Raw genomic sequence first — 17,390 nt, 5'->3', positions numbered from 1 at the left:
CCTCATTAGCCATAAGGCTGAGGGTATAATTATCCATTAAAAATTTCTGAAATTTGTATTATAGTTTACATAGAAATGTCGGTATAGATCCACTTTTTGGTATGTTCTCTATATTTTCATTTCTAGTACCTGTCAGTATATCTATGGTGGAGGGTATCCAAAGTTCGGCCCGGCCGAACTTAACGCTTATTCACTTGTTTTTTAAATAAATCTGTTTGCAAACATCTATTTTATCTCCGTCGCTTTTTTATTTATTTGTTTATTTTTTTTTTGTTTGTTAAATTTTTTGTTAGATTATTCTCGTCTTAATTTTTTGTTTTGTTTGTTCTTGCAAACATGTATATAACATTGTATTTCATCGGCAAATAAAAGTTTAGTTAGTTTTTGCAAGTGCATGGTATAACATCGATATTGAAAATTAAATTATGAAATTAAGTTGGATATTTTTTATGTGGGTAACTGTGCTCCATCTGCATTTGGTCAGGGCTCAGGTAGGTTGAGAAGAATATAAACATTTTTTTGGTGCTCTGAAAAAAGCGGCAAAAAATTCCGATTATATCCTTTGGTGTCATATACAATACAGAAGACATACTTACGGAGTCACTTGCAACGTAGTCAATGATTTTCGGAGTCATTTACAACGCAGCATAAGATTTTCGGAGTAATCTGCAATGCTATCGAAGACTTTCGGAGTCATTTACAATGTTGTAGAAGGTTTTCGGAGTCATTTACAATATACTGGATGACTTTCGGAGTCACATACTACACTAAGAATGACTTTCAGAGTAATCTACTGCTCCACAGATAACTTTCGGAGGTATTTACTACATTGTAGAAGGCTTTCTGAGTTATTTACTACACAACAGATGACTTTCGGAGTAGTCTACTATGCAAACGAAGACTTCCGGAGTATTTTACTATACAACAGATTACTTTCGGAGTAATCTACTACTAAACGAGGGCTTTCGGAGACATTCTAATATAAATATGACTTTCGGAGTCATTTACTATGTTGTAGAAGACGTTCGGAGTCATTTACTACGTTGAAAAAGAGTTTCGGAGTAATTTATTCTACAAACGATGACTTTCGGAGTTATTTATTATGTATTAGTAAACTTTCGGAGTTATTTACTACACCACAGATGATTTTCGGAGTAGTCTACTATGCAAATGAAGACTTTCCGAGTCTTTTACTACACAACAGATTTCTTTCGGAGTAATGTACTACTAAACGAGGGCTTTCGAAGATATTTACTCTGTAGTGTGTGACTTTCGGAGCAATTTACGACGTTGTAGAAAACTTTCGGACGCATTTGCAATACAAAAATGAATTTCGGAGTCATTTACTATACAAACGAAGACTTTCGGAGTCATCTAATATGTGGTAGATGAATTTCGGAGTAATCTATTACACAAACGATGATTTTCGGAGTTATTTACTATGTAGTCTATGACTTTCGGAGTCATTTACTACGTAGTAAAAGGCTTTCGGAGTCATTTATTTCACAACAACTGACTTTCGGAGTCATTTACTTCACAACAAATAATTTTCGGAGTCATTTACATGTAGTAGATAACATTCGGAGTCATTTACCACGTTGAAGAAGACTTTCGGATTCATTTACTACACAACAGATGACTTTTGGAGTAGTCTACTATGCAAAAACAGACTTTCGGAATCGTTTACTACACAACCGATTACTTTTGGAGTAATCAACTGCACAAGAGGTGACTTTCGGAGTAATCTAGTACACAACATATTATGACTATGACTTTCGGACTTATTTTCTATGTAATAGATGAAACAACAGCAACAAAGCAGATGACTTTCGGAGTCATCTACTACGTTGTAGAAGACATTCGGAGTCATTTAGTACGTTATAGACGAGTTTCGGAGTCATTTAGTTCGTTGTAGAAGACTTTCGGAGTCATTTTCTATACAACATATGACTTTCGGAGTAATCTATTATACAGCAGAAGACTTTCGGAGTAATCTATTACACAAAAGATGACTTTCAGAATCATTTTCGGAATCGTATACTACATAGCAGATGACTTTCGGAGTCATTTATTGCACTTACGGACTCATATATTATAGAGTATATGATTTTCGGAGATCGTTTACTACACAACAGAAGGATTTCGGAGTAATCTACTATACAAAAAATGTCTTTCGGAGTAATCGACTATAGAAACGATGAATTTCGGAGTCATTTACAATTCATACATGACTTTCGGAGTCCTCTACTAATCAGTAACTGACATTCGGAGTCATATATTATATCATACACCACTTTCGGAGTGATATTTTATATGGTAGATGACTTTCGGAGTCTTCTACTATTCAGTAACTGACAGTCATATATTATACCATACACCTGTTTCGGAGTAATATATTATATGGTAGATGACTTTCGGAGTAATCTCCTAAACAAATGATAACTTTCAGAGTCATCTACTATTCAGTAACTGAGATTCGGAGTCATATATTATACCATACAGCACGTTCGGAGTAATATTTTGTATGGTGAATGACTTTCGGAGTAATCTTCTCTATGAACGAAGGCTTTCGAAGTCATCTACCATTCAGTAATTTACATTCGGAGTCATATATTATACCATCCGGGACTTTCGAAGTCAAATTTTATAAGGTAGATGACATTCGGAGAAATCTTCTGTATCAACAGTGACTCCGAGTGTCAGTAATTGACATTCGGAGTCATATATTATACCATACACCATTTTCGGAGTCATATTTTATATGGTGGATGACTTTCGGAGTAATCTTCTTTATAAGCGATGACTTTCGGATTTATCTACTATTCACTAACTGACATTTGGAGTCATATATTATACCATACACCATTTTCGGAGTCTTATTTTATATGGTGGATGACTTTCGGAGTAATCTTCTTTCTAAGAGATGACTTTCTGATTTATCTACTATTCACTAACTGACATTCGGAGTCATATATTATACCATACAGCATTTTCGGAGTGATATTTTATATGGTAGATTACCTTCGGAGTAATCTTCAATATAAACAATGACTTTCGGAGTCATATACTATTCAGTAACTGACATTCGGAGTCATATATTATACCACACGGGACTTTCGGAGTTATATTTTATATGGTGGATGACTTTCGGAGTAATCTTCTATATAAATAATGACTTTCGGAGTCATCTACTATTCACCATATGGGACTTTCGGAGTTATATTTTATATGGTAGACAACTTTCGTAGTAATATCTTATACAAACGATGACTTTCGGAGTAATCTCCTATACAAACAATGATATTCGGAGTCATATATTAATTATACCATATATCATTTTCGGAGTCATGTTTTATATGGTAGATTACCTTCGGAGTAATCTTCTATATAAACAATGACATTCGGAGTCATATAATATTCAGTAACTGACATTCGGAGTCATAGATAACTTTCGGAGTAATCTCCTATACAAACAATGATATTCGGAGTCATATATTATACCATATATCATTTTCGGAGTCATGTTTTATATGGTGTACCACTTTCGGAGTCATATTTTATATGGTAAAAGTCTTTCGGAGTAATTTCCTATACAAACGATGACCTTCGAAGTCATCTAATATACAGTATATGCTTTTCGGAGTTGCTCAATATACAGTTGTCACATTTGGAGTCACCTACTATTCAGTAGATGATATTCGGAATCACCTGATCTACATATCAGATACCTTTCGGAGTAATCTAAATTTCGAATATTTTTTTTCGCTAAAACAGGATCCCATTCCCGAAGACAATAATACCGAACTGTGGCGTATACTCTATTCGAAACTCAATCGACTGCTCGATGAAACTGATACCCTAAGGCAGCTTATACAGGAGATGAGAGATAGGTATGTAGCTGTACTTCGCTCTTTCGTATAGCACTAAAATTCACCATCTATTTATCTTCCACCCACCCTCATCCTTTCTTCCTTGCTTTCCAGTCAATCCCATCAGTCTGGTGAAATATCGAATATATTAAAATTGACCAAATCGGCGGCCCACAAATGTCCCGCCGCACAAGTTATGCGTAAACATTCAAAGACGCCTTCTCCCACCGCCACCTCAGCACCCCGACACGAATGGACGGTAATTCTACGTCGTCAGGATGGTTCGGAAAATTTCCAACGTGATTGGTATGATTATCGTAATGGTTTTGGTCAATCACCCGATGGTGAATTCTTTATCGGCTTGGAAAGGCTGCATCAGCTGACCACGAACGAAGGACCACAGGAGTTAATGATTACGCTACGCGATTGGGAAAATGAAGAACGTTATGCCCGTTATGATCATTTTGTGATTGGCAGTGAAGCCGAGGAGTATGCCCTCAGGGAACTGGGTGAGTATAGTGGTACGGCCGGTGATGCAATGGCCTATCATAAGGGTATGAAATTCTCTACATTGGATCATTCCAATTCGGGTTTATGTCCGCGGAATTATGGTGGTGGTTGGTGGTTTAATCAGTGTGTGGATAGGTGAGTTTGTAGATGGAGATCGATGATAATCGATTATATTAATCATTTACCTCCTCCCCCCTTTCTCTTCCATTTCAAAATTTAGCAACTTGAATTCGGTGTACCGTCAGGGTGGTGAATCCACGGAAATGCAAAAAATCCTCTGGGCCACATGGAAGGGTTTTAATTATTCCATGAAATTTGTTGAAATGAAAATCCGTCCCAGAAAATGAGCTGATAAAATAAAAACGAATCAATATTTATTTTTTTTAATAATTGTTGTTGTTGTTGTAAATAAAATTAAGGAAAAAGAAAATCCTCGAAAAAATATTTTTAAACCAGTAAGGAAAGTACTAAGGTCGGACTGGGCCGACTATATGATAACCTATAGGGACTTTAATGCACTCTTTACGTAAAATCGGACGAAACTATATATGGGAGCTATATCTAAATCTGAACCGATTTTCACGAAACTTAAAACACACCATTCTAGAGCTTATTCATTACGCTGTGCCAAATTTCGTGCAAATCGAAAACTATTTAGGGACTTTGATGCCCCGTTTACCTTAAATCGGACAAATATATATATATATATGGGAGCTATATCTTAGTCTGAACCGATTTTCACGAAACTTAGCACACATCATTGTAGGCTTAACTCAGTACGCTATGCCAAATTTCGTGCAAATCGAATGATATATAGGGACTTTAGTGCACCATTTACATAAAATCGGACGAAAATATATATGGGAGCTATATCTAAATCTGAACCGATTTTCATGAAATTAACCATACATCATTTTAGACTCAATTCAGTACGCTGTGCCAAATTTCGTGTAAATCGAAGAATATATAGGGATTTTGGTGCACTATTTACATAAAATCGGTCGAAAATATATATGGGAACTATATCTAAATCTGAAGCGATTTTCACGAAATTTTACACACATCACTCTAGACTTAATTTAGTACGCTGTGCCAAATTTCGTGCAAATCGAAGGATATATAGGGACTTTGGTGCACCATTTACCTTAAATCGGACGAAAATATATATGGGAGCTATATCTAAATCTGAACCGATTTTCATGAAATTAACCATACATCATTTTAGACTCAATTCAGTACGCTTTGCCAAATTTCGTGTAAATCGAAGAATATATAGGGATTTTGGTGCACTATTTACATAAAATCGGTCGAAAATATATATGGGAACTATATCTAAATCTGAAGCGATTTTCACGAAATTTTACACACATCACTCTAGACTTAATTTAGTACGCTATGCCAAATTTCGTGCAAATCGAAGGATATATAGGGACTTTGGTGCACCATTTACCTTAAATCGGACGAAAATATATATGGGAGCTATATCTAAATCTGAAGCGATTTTCACGAAACTTAGCACACATCATTGTAGGCTTAATTTGGAAGGCTATGCTAAATTTCGTGCATATCGAACGATATTTAGGGACTTTTGTGCCCCGTTTACCTTAAATCGGACGAAAATATATGTGGGAGCTATATTTAAATCTGAACCGATTTTCACGAAACGTAATACACATCATTCTAGGCTTAATTCAGTACGCTATGACAAATTTTGTGCAAATCGGAAAATATATAGGGACTTTAGTGCACCATTTACATAAAATCGGACGAAAATATATATGGGACCTATATCTAAATCTGAACCGATTTTCACGAAACTTTGCACACATCACTCTAGACTTAATTCAGTACGCTGTGCGAAATTTCGTGCAAATCGCAAAATATATAGGGACTTTGGTGCACCATTTATATAAAATCGGACGAAAATATATATGGGAGCTATATCTAAAAAAACAACGCCTATATTTAGGTGTAGACAAAAAAAATATTTTTAAAACATTAAATCCATAATTATACCCTCAACCATAGTATGGAGGGTATATTAATTTTGTCATTCCGTTTGTAACACATCGAAATATTCATTTCCGACCCTATAAAGTATATATATTCTTGATCAGGGTAAAATTCTAAGATGATCTAGCCATGTCCGTCCGTCCGTCTGTTGTAATCACGCTATATTCCGAAGGAATTGAGATAGGGTGCTGAAATTTTGCATAGGGTTGTCTTTTGTCTGCAGGCAGGTCAAGTTCGAAGATGGGATATATCGGTCCACGTTTAGGCATAGCTCCCATATAAGGGTACCCCCCAATTTTCGGAATTTTGGGGTTCTTGAGCGCGTTTTTCAACCGAATTCGCTGAAATTTGGTACATTGTGTTATTATTGGGTACTAAATGTCTCTACAAAAAATTATAAATATAGGTCCACTTTTTCTGGTAGCCCCCGTGTAACGGTACCTCCTAATATTCAGTATTTTGGGGTTATTGAGCGCGTTTTTCCACCGAATTCGCTGAAATTTAATACATTGGGTTCTTAATAGGAACAAAATCTCTCCACAAAAAATTATACGGGTACCCCCCAATACGGGTACCCCCCAATTTTCGGTTTTTTGGGGTTCTTGAGCGCGTTTTTCTATCGAATTTGTTACAAATGTCGGTATAGGTCCACTTTTTGGTATGTTCCCTATATTTTCATTTCTAGTACCAGTCAATATATCTATGGTGGAGGGTATCCAAAGTTCGGCCCGGCCGAACTTACCGCTTTTTCACTTGTTTTTATAAAGATCGGGTAATATTTAAGGAATGAAATGGACCAAAAACTTTATTTTTGTCTGTTTTTCTGGTTGTTGTTGTTGTAGCAGCCCTATTGCTTTTACACAATGGGCTGAGGTGACAGACGTTGGCCGAGTAAGACTCGGGTCGTTTCGGATCGTAGACCCCTCTGTCGTGTTTTTCTGGTCGCTCCAGAGGCCGCAATTATGGCCTGAAATTCGCGAAGTTTTACATAGAGAGGAGAATCGGGCCAAACAATAAGCATGGCTGTTTTGATAAAGATCGATCAATATTAAGCGGATCAAATGGACCCTGACTTTTGTGTGAAAACTGACAAAATTTGTATTCTCTAGCATATATATTTACTCCTGAAGGACATAGAGCCGAGAAGTTGATAGTATATTTAAGAGGAGCGGTTGACCTTTAAATTGATACCTATTATATTGTCGTATGTACTATATATTGTATATACTATCGTATCGTATTTATACTTAATCGTATCGTAGTTACACTTAAGTATTTAGTAACCCATTTCCACACTAGAGAGTGGAAATATAGCGCTGATCGCTTTGACATTTTCCATGAGGAACCAGGTGTTGTCAAGGACAACGACTATAATTTTCGATGATGATCAGATAATAATATTCGGATGAAGTGAATCTGGACAAATATTTGTACTGAATATTAGACCTCTAGTCTAGTCTAGTCAAGACGGTGCAAATATCGCCAAAAATTTCCGAAGCTCAAAATATAAAACCACAGAAAATTAGATATACGTGTAAGTTGTGTAGGGTATCATATGGTCGGCCCCGTCCGAATATACTGCTCCGCTCACTGGTTTCATTTTAGATTTTGGAAGTTTGAGAGAGAGAGAGCTAGAGATACAGAGCGTAGTTTTTAAAATTCTTTGCCATTGAATCGGTTTTGAAATTATGAAGAGAATAATTAAATCTAATTGAGAGGCCTATGTGTGTGTGTACAAAATGTTCAAGTTCAGTTTAATCGTCAGTACTCATCAGAGTGTGAGTGTGTGTTTTGTTTTTTTGCAATTTAATTTTTGTTTAGTTTTCATTTTTTTTAATATCAGCATCTTTTAATTAGCTTATGTGAGTTTTGTTATTGTTATTAATCTTAATTAACAACAAAAAGACAACAAATATTCCGACTAGCAAATGCATTGCAAAATTCACTTACCTCTCAGCCCCTTCTAAGGAACATTCTATTTTTTCTTAGCGGCAGATGGTGAAGAAAAAACAATTGAGGCTATATAAGCAAATTACCTAACCAGCTTCGTCTTAGTTTTGAACAGCTATTTGAAGAAATTAATTCTAAAATCCCAAAAAAAAAAAAATGAAAATTTGTTACGCCTTGCTATTGTTTTTGGTTGGCGTTTTTCTACACCAGTTACCGGGTGAGGGAGGCCACTGACAACCATATTCAAATATACTTCGCCAGTGAAAAAAAAAATAATTTTTTTTTTTTGTGATTTCATAGAAATCGGAGCTGTCACCGAACCCGTTTGTGCCTATAAAAATTCTCAAGATGATACCATCTTCTTGAAATATTTACCCTATTCCAAACGTGGTGAGGAATACGTGGACTTTGGCAGCGATGGCAAGTGCCTGAAGAAGGCAACCTGTACGGATACCTTCCAAACGGTGGTGGACGAGTAAGTAGTTTTGTCTCAGTGTGTGTGAGATTTGAAAATAAATATTTTTTTGGTATTATTTTAGTTGCCAAAAATTCCCAGTTACCTGTGCCAACAAAAAACGCTATGAGGGTGTCTTTCCGGCATGCTGTGTCAAGTGTTAAAATAAAAAAAAAAATTAAATAATAAAAATTACATAAATGGAGTGTTTGAAAATAATATATTTTTCAACAAGAAATAAGTGATTAAAATACCAAAGAATGAAGATTTATTTGAGGTTCCAACAAAGGCTTGGTATTTTTATACCCTACACAACTCTATTGTCAGGGTATTATAGCTTTGTGCAGCCCCAAGAGTTTGTAACGCCGCGAAATATTGGTCCTAGACCCACCTTTAAGTATAACGATCGTCATATCTTGACTAGATGAGACGATCTAGACATGTGTGTCCGTCCGTCCGTCCGTCTGTCCATTATAATTTGTAAACACGATACAGGCCACAGTTATGGACCAATCTTCACTTCAATTTTGCATGTAGGATGGGTTCTGGCCAATGAAGACCCCTATTGTTTTTTGGAAAAGACCGTTAAGTATTTAGGCGATAAAATGGACCAAAAACTTTATTTTTGTTGGTTTTTCTGGTCGCTCCAGAGACCGCAATTATGGCCCAAACACCGCGAATTTTTGCATGGAAAAGAGGATTGGGCCAGAGAATAAGCATGCCTGTTTTGATAAAAATCGGTCAATATTTAACCGGTAGTATATCCAAGAGGAGTGGTTGATCTTTTAATTGATACCAATTATATTGTCGTAGGTACTCGGATGCGGGAGTTACACTTAAATATTTACAAGTGCTTACGTATTCAGATATTATTTAATAACCTATTACCACACTGGAGGTCGGAAATATAGCGCGGATCGCTTTGAAATGTTCCATGAGGTTCCAGTTATGGTCAAGGACAACGCCTAAAATGTTAAGGTGATGATCAAATAATAATTTTTCGGATGAAGTGGACCGAAAACTTAATTATTTGTACTTTTTGAGTCGAAGCCGAACATCACAACACAAGCCACTGTGAAGGGAATCTGGACAAGTATGTAGAGGGGCTGTACTGATTATTAGTAACATTTGCTGACCACTAGTCAGTCAAAAGTGTGCAAATATCGCGAAATATTGCCCAATCTCAGAATATAGAACCACAGAAATTTAGATTTTCATGGAAGTTGTGTAGGGTAGCGTATGGTCGGCCCCGTCCGACTATACTGCTCCGCTCACTGGTTCAAAAAATATTTTATCGAGATCTTCTGGAAGGCGTGGATTTTTATACCATTCACCACACTGTGATACAGGGTACTATGTCTTTGTGCATATGTTTGTAACAGGCAAAAGGAAACGAGATAGACCCATAGGCCCTTTCGAGAATATGCACAGAATCACTTTCTGAGACGATTTATGCACGTCCGTCCTTCCCTCCGTCTGACCTTGTTAAATTGTAAACAAAGTCCAGGTGGCATTTATAATCCAAATTGGGTGAAATTTGGCACAGCTCATTTATTTGGCTCAAGGACGAACCCTATTGAAATGAAAGAAAATCGGTTCAAATTTAGATATAGCTCCCATATAAAGCTTCGCCCCATTTAAGATAATTAGTGCATCAAAGTCCCTATATATCCTTCGAATTGCATGAAATTTGGCATAGCGTACTGAATTGCGTCTATAATAATGTGTGCTAAGTTTCGTGAAAATTGGTTCAGATTTAGATATAGCTCCCATATATATTTTCGTCCGATTTTAGATAAATGGTGCACAAAAGTCCCTATATATCTTTCGATTTGCACGAAACTTCGCACAGCGTACTGAATTAAGTCTAGAATGATGTGTGCTAAGTTTCGTGAAAATCGGTTCAGATTTTGATATAGCTCCCATATATATCTTCGTCCGATTTTAGGTAAATGGTGCACCAAATTCCCTAAATATCTTTCGATTTGCACGAAATTTGGTATAGCGTACTGAATTAAGCCCAGAATGATGTGTGTTAAGTTTCGTGAAATCGGTTCTGATTTAGATATAGCTCCCATATATATTTTCATCTGATTTTATGTAAATGGTGCACCAAAGACCCTATATATATTTCGATTTGCACGAAATTTGGCATAGCGTAATGAATTAGGTCTAGAATGATGTGTGTTAAGTTTCGTGAAAATCGGTTCAGATTTAGATATAGCTCCCATATATATGTTCGGGCGATTTTAGGTAAATAGCGCACAAAAGTCCTTCGATTTGCACGAAATTTGGCATAGCGTGCTGAATTGCGTCTAAAATAATGTGTGTTAAGTTTCATAAAAATCGCTTCAGATTTAGATATAGCTCCCATATATATCTTCGTCCGATTTAAGGTAAATGGTGCACCAAAGTCCCTAAATACCCTTCGATTTGCACGAAATTTAGCATGGAGTACTGAATTATATCCAGAATAATGTGTGCAAAGTTTCATGAAAATCGGTTCAGATTTAGATATAGCTCCCATATAGATGTTCGGCCGATTTAATGTAAATGGTGCACCAAAGTCTCTGAAAATCATTCGATTTGCAAGAAATTTGTCATAGCGTACTACTTAAGTCCAGAATGATGTGTGCTAAGTTTTGTAAAAATCGATTCAGATTTCGTTATTGTATGGATACATATGTACAAAATATCCAAAGTGGTGAAGGGTATCATATAGTCGGCCCAGTCCGACTTTACTACTTTCCTTACTGTATAAAAAATATTTTCGAAAATTTTGTAATTTTTTGCAATTTTTAGAACTTCAATTTTATTTTGTATATGCATATTAATGACCTTCTTTAGCTTGAGAATAAAAATCGTATGCAAATAGAAACATTGCTTCTCTGTTGTCCTTAGCTCTTAAGTACAGTGTAAACAACTGGCTGGGAGTTGATTTAAAGATTTACTTTAATTTTTTTGTGATTTAAATAATTAAATAAAACACGTTACTGAAATCTTACAATTGCAAGGTGAGTTGATTTAAAGTGATTTTAGTTTTAAATATTTGGATTGGAATTTTTAGGCAGTGATAAATGCAAAAAAAAAAAGAAAACCTCAAAAATCTCTTTATTATTTTTTTAAGGAGAACCCATATGATCGGTTTTTTTAGTGTTTATTAAAAACATAGTGATTTAGTTTTTTTTTTATACGACAATAACCTGCTTGACGGAATTACCAATTTTGTGTTGGATGACACATATTTACCCCGCACAAAAATTTTATTTCCGTTTTTTTTTTGCTAGCTCTTTAAAAAAAATATAATTTTAGTTTTTGTTGTTTCTTTTTCGTTTAGTTAAAAAGTCAACAACCGTTAAAAGTTATTGATTTTGAAGTGGCACTAATTGAAAATTATTAGAGAGCTCTTGCAACATGTATTATTAATTAAATATTTATAAAAAATCACACCTTCAAGAATACCTTGAAAAAGAATACCGTGCAAATCGAAGAATATATAGGGTCTTTGGCGTACTATTTGCATAAAATCGGATGACAATATATATGGGAGCTATATCTAAATTTGAATCGATTTTCACGAAACTATGCACACATCATTCTAGACTCAATCCAGTACGCTGTGCCAAATTTCGTGCAAATCGAAGAATATATATAGGGTCTTTGGTGCACCAATTACCTTGAGTCGGACGAAACTATATATGGGAGCTATATCTAAATTTGAAGCGATTTTCACGAAACTTAACACACATCATTCTAGACTTAATTCAGTACGCTGTGCCAAATTTCGTGTAAATCGGATGATATATAGGGTCTATGGTGCACCATTTACATAAAATCGGACTGAAATATATGTGGGAGCTATATCTAAATTTGAACCGATTTTCCCAAAACTTACCACACATCATTCTAGACTCAATTCAGTACGCTGTGCCAATAAACATACATAAAATCGGATGAAAATATATATGGGAGCTATATCTAAATCTGAACCGATTTTCACGAAACTTAGCACACATCATTCTAGACTCAATTCAGTACGCTGTGCCAAATTTCGTGCAAATCGAATGATATATAGGGACTTTGGTACACCATTTACATTAAATCGGATGAAAATATATATGGGAGCTATATCTAAATATGGACCGATTTCCTCGAAACTTTGCACACATCATTCTAGATTTAATTCAGTACGCTGTGCAAAATTTTGTGCAAATCGAATGATATATAGGGGCCATTTACATAAAATCGGATGAAAATATATATGTGAGCTATATCTAAATATGGACCGATTTCCTCGAAACTTTGCACACATCATTCTAGACTCATTTCAGTACGCTGTGCCAAATTTCGTGCAAATCGAAGAATATATAGTGCACCATTTACATAAAATCGGGTGAAAATATATATGGGAGCTATATCTAAATTTGAACCGATTTTCACGAAATTTAACACACATCAGTCTGGACTCAATTCAGTACGCTGTGTCAAATTTCGTGCAAATCGAAGAATATATAGGGACCATTTACATAAAATCGGATGAAACTATATATGGGAGCTATATCTAAATTTTAACCGATTTTTAGGAAACTTGACACACATCATTCTAGACCTTATTCATTACCCTATGCCAAATTTCGTGCAAATCGAATGATATATAGAGACTTTGGTGCACCAATTACCTAAAATCGGATGAAAATATATATGGGAGCTATAAATCGAATGAAAATATATATGGGAGCTATATCTAAATCTGAACCGATTTTCACGAATTTTTGCAAACATCATTCTTAACTGAATTCAGTACGCTGTGCCAAATTTCGCGCACATCGAATGATATATAGAGACTTTGGTGCACTATTTACCTAAAATCGGATGAAAATATATATGGGAGCTATATCTAAATCTGAACCGATTTTCACGAAACTTGACACACGTTATTCTAGACACAATTCAGTACGCTGTGCCAAATTTCGTGCAAATCGAAGAATATATAGGGTCTTTGGTGCACCATTTACATAAAATCGCATGGAAATATATATGGGAGCTATCTATATCTAAATCTGAACCGATTTTCACGATTTTTAACACACATCATTCTAGACTTAATTCATTACGATATGCCAAATTTCGTGCAATTCGAAGAATACATAGGGTCGTTGGTGCACCATTTACTTAAAAATCGAATGAAAATATATATGGGAGCTATATCTAAATCTGAACCGATTTTCAAGAAATTTTACACATTTTCTTTTTCAAGGTTATGAGTCACTACACATGATTCCCTGCTTGTTCAAATCTAACCCCAAACAAAGTTTCCAGCTATCTTAGAAATGCAGTAGTACCCACTTCATTGATTTAAGTAGACAGCCAAGTAATTGTCAGAACAGCAGCAACAACAAAAACGAATATTCCCCACAGTAGCAGTGAATTGAAATGACGTACATACTATGTATATCTATGTGGGTTTCTGTTGTTGTTGTTTTATTTATTTTATTGTTGTTGTTGTTGACTGGATAACTGGGCAAGTAATTAATTTTATATAAAAGCAACAAAAATTAATTCAATCTACAACAGTCGTCCATTGTAAGTGGCATAAAGAAGATCGGAGGAGAGCAAAAAAATTAAACGTTTTATTTTTATAAATTCTTAAAGTTGTTGTGGATTTTTTTTTTAAATACAAAAAAAAAAAAAATTATAAATTCAAAAAAAAACAAACATGAAATTCCTTAACACCTTTGTTGTTGTTGCCGTGTTAATTGTTAATGCTGTGGCAGATGTTCGCTATCGTGGCAATGCTGTGCATCCAGGTAAAATATTACAAAAAAACAACAATTTTTTAACAAGTTGTTGTTATTGTTGTTTGTTATTACCCTGTACTAGACTATCCCAACCAGTGTTATTACGAAGATCTAAAACAACCCATTCCCAAAAATCAATCCTTCTCACCCATCAATTTGGAGGATCATTGTGAGCGTATCTTTTGCCGTTCGGATTATGTTTTGGTCATGGAATAGTGAGTAGCCAAACGCAAAAATTGAAATTATTTTAATTAAAAAAAATAAATAAATAAATTATTTCCTTTTCAAGCTGTGGTCGCCATAATCTAGTTCCCAATGCCACCTGCAGCATTGGCCGTGATCCACGTCAACCATATCCCGCTTGCTGTCCCACATTGGTATGCGAAAATGAGAGCAATTTTATTTAGAGCTGACTATGGCCGCCCGCCCCCTGTCTCGCTCATTTCCCCATCAACCCCAGCAATAACCAAAGATTGTGAATTACATATTCGATGTGTATCTGTATGTGCTGTTAAGTTTTCTGTTATGTAGGACAAAAAAACAACGACAACAAAATAAATAAATAAAAGTAAAAAAAAATAATTTTATTAAAAAAAAACATTTTTTTAAAGATGAACGAATGGTGCACCAGTTACCTAAAATCAGATGAAAATATATATATATATATATATATATATGGGAGCTATATGTAAATCTGAACCGATTTTCATAAAATTCAACACACATACTTCTTGACTTAATTCAGTACGCTATGCCAAATTTCGTGCAAATCGAAAGATGTATAGGGACTTTGGTGCACCATTTACATAAAATCGGACAAAAATATATATGGGAGCTATATCTAAATCTGAAACGATTTTCACGAAATTCAACCACATATTTCTAAACTTAATTCAGTACGCTATGCCAAATTTCGTGCAAATGAAAAGATTTCCAGGGACTTTGGTGCACCATTTACCTTAAATCGGATGAAAATATATTTGGGAGCTATATCTAAATCTGAAACGATTTTCACGAAATTAAACACACATCATTCTAGACTTAATTCAACACACTATGCCAAATTTCGTGCAACTTTGGTGCACTATTTACCTAAAATCGGACGATTTTTCCCAATTTCAATAGGGTTTGTCCTTGGGTCAAATGAATGAGCTGTGCCAAATTTCTATGCATATTCTCAAAACGAACCCTGTGTCTATCTCGTTTCCTTTTTGCCTGTTACAAACATATGCACAAAGTCATAATACCCTGTACCACAGTGTGGTGAAGGGTATAAAAATGCCACACAATCTAATCTCTATTGGAATCTAACCAAACATGTTTTCTTATTTTTCCTCAATTTCATATTTTTATACCCTCCACCATAGTATGGAGGGTATATTAATTTTGTCATTCCGTTTGTAACTCATCGAAATATTCATTTCCGACCCTATAAAGTATATATATTCTTGATCAGGGTAAAATTCTAAGACGATCTAGCCATGTCCGTCCGTCTGTCCGTCTGTCCGTCCGTCTGTTGTAATCACGCTATCTTCTGAAGGAATTGAGATAGGATGCTGAAATTTTGCATAGGGTTGTCTTTTGTCTGCAGGCAGGTCAAGTTCGAAGATGGGATATATCGGTCCACGTTTAGGTATAGCTCCCATATAACAGTACCTTCCAATTTTCGGTATTTTGGGGTTCTTGATCTCGTTTTTCAACCGAATACGCTGAAAATTGGTACATTGAGTTCTTATTGGGTACTAAATGTCTCCACAAAAAATTATAAATATAGGTGCACTTTTTCTGGTAGCCCCCATATAACGGTACCTCCTAATTTTCAGTATTTTGGGGGTTTTGATCGTATTTTTCCATCGAATTGGCTGTAATTTAGTATTTTGAGTTCTTAATAGGTACCAAATCTCTCTACAAAAAAGTTATGTATATAGGTACATTTTTTCGGATAGCCCCCATATAAGGGTACCCCCAATTTTCGGTATTTTGGGGTTCTTGAGCGCGTTTTTCTACCGAATACGCTGAAATTTAATACATTGGGTTCTTAATAGGTACAAAATCTCTCCACAAAAAATTATAAATATAGGTCAATTTTTTCGGATAGCCCCCATATAAGGGTACCCCAAATTTTCGGTATTTTGGGTTCTTGAGCGCGTTTTTCAACCGAATTTGCTGCAATTTGGAATTTTGTAGTCGTATATGGTAACAAATCTCCCTACCAAAAATTATTAATATTCGCCCTCTTTTTGGGGTAGTCCCCATATAACCCCCTTTTTTATATTAAAATAGTTATCTGATTTGTTGCGCGTTTTGGGTTTGGTTCTAAGGCCCTTTTGTAATCATTTCAACTGCGGAGGATAGAGAGATAAAAAATTAGAACGTAAGGTTCGGTAGTGAACTATAGCCGCATTTAGACCTAGCCCCTGATTGGAGGTTCCAGAAGGAGTGGACCGATATTCCCCATCTTCGAATTTGAACTAAGCTTGGAAGAAATAATAAGATGGGCAAACTTCGGATGAAATCTAAATTTTCTGAAACGGATTTGGTCCAAATTTCGATGAGGCACATTTGCATCGTGTTAAAGTGTATACACCCTCATTAGCCATAAGGCTGAGGGTATAATTATCCTTTAAAAATTTCGAAAATTTGTATTATGGTTTACATAATCCGTTTTTAGAAATGTCGGTATAGGTCCACTTTTTGGTATGTTTCCTATATTTTCATTTATAGTACCTGTCAATATAACTATGGTGGAGGGTATCCAAAGTTCGGCCCGGCCGAACTTACCGCTTATTCACTTGT

At 35.3% G+C, this 17,390-nt stretch overlaps 3 protein-coding genes across 3 annotated transcripts; all 3 read left to right on the top strand.

Annotated features, from left to right (window-relative positions):
- The first annotated feature begins 773 nt into the window (after positions 1-773).
- Positions 774-4,726, top strand: LOC133338512 (fibrinogen-like protein 1). Its single transcript, XM_061546680.1, has 4 exons — positions 774-785; positions 3,775-3,890; positions 3,984-4,514; positions 4,600-4,726. The coding sequence occupies exons 1-4, from the start codon at positions 774-776 to the stop codon at positions 4,724-4,726; spliced, it is 786 nt and encodes a 261-aa protein (XP_061402664.1).
- Positions 4,727-8,131: 3,405 nt separating this feature from the next.
- LOC133338511 (uncharacterized) lies at positions 8,132-8,960 on the top strand. Its single transcript, XM_061546678.1, has 3 exons — positions 8,132-8,174; positions 8,643-8,817; positions 8,882-8,960. The coding sequence occupies exons 1-3, from the start codon at positions 8,132-8,134 to the stop codon at positions 8,958-8,960; spliced, it is 297 nt and encodes a 98-aa protein (XP_061402662.1).
- Positions 8,961-14,512: 5,552 nt separating this feature from the next.
- LOC133338510 (uncharacterized) lies at positions 14,513-15,001 on the top strand. Its single transcript, XM_061546677.1, has 3 exons — positions 14,513-14,603; positions 14,677-14,809; positions 14,884-15,001. The coding sequence occupies exons 1-3, from the start codon at positions 14,513-14,515 to the stop codon at positions 14,999-15,001; spliced, it is 342 nt and encodes a 113-aa protein (XP_061402661.1).
- The last annotated feature ends 2,389 nt before the right edge of the window (positions 15,002-17,390 follow it).

This window comes from Musca vetustissima, unplaced genomic scaffold (genome assembly GCF_032173495.1).
Source record: "Musca vetustissima isolate MV318-11 ecotype Yass unplaced genomic scaffold, APGP_CSIRO_Mvet_v1 utg15782, whole genome shotgun sequence".
NCBI classification, from domain to species: domain Eukaryota; kingdom Metazoa; phylum Arthropoda; class Insecta; order Diptera; family Muscidae; genus Musca; species Musca vetustissima.
This window is presented reverse-complemented; position numbering and strand designations above follow the sequence as displayed.

Excerpts from the sequence above, each read along its gene's own strand:
- LOC133338511 (XM_061546678.1), top strand. The coding sequence starts at position 8,132 with ATGTTCAAGTTCAGTTTAATCGTCAGTACTCATCAGAGTGTGA. Across the intron at positions 8,175-8,642 it reads CAGTACTCATCAGAGTGTGA|AAATCGGAGCTGTCACCGAA; the intron begins GTGTGTGTTTTG and ends GTGATTTCATAG. Across the intron at positions 8,818-8,881 it reads TTCCAAACGGTGGTGGACGA|TTGCCAAAAATTCCCAGTTA; the intron begins GTAAGTAGTTTT and ends GTATTATTTTAG.
- LOC133338512 (XM_061546680.1), top strand. Across the intron at positions 3,891-3,983 it reads ATACAGGAGATGAGAGATAG|TCAATCCCATCAGTCTGGTG; the intron begins GTATGTAGCTGT and ends CTTGCTTTCCAG. Across the intron at positions 4,515-4,599 it reads TTTAATCAGTGTGTGGATAG|CAACTTGAATTCGGTGTACC; the intron begins GTGAGTTTGTAG and ends TTCAAAATTTAG.
- LOC133338510 (XM_061546677.1), top strand. The coding sequence starts at position 14,513 with ATGAAATTCCTTAACACCTTTGTTGTTGTTGCCGTGTTAATTGTTAAT. Across the intron at positions 14,604-14,676 it reads TGGCAATGCTGTGCATCCAG|ACTATCCCAACCAGTGTTAT; the intron begins GTAAAATATTAC and ends ACCCTGTACTAG. Across the intron at positions 14,810-14,883 it reads TATGTTTTGGTCATGGAATA|CTGTGGTCGCCATAATCTAG; the intron begins GTGAGTAGCCAA and ends TTCCTTTTCAAG.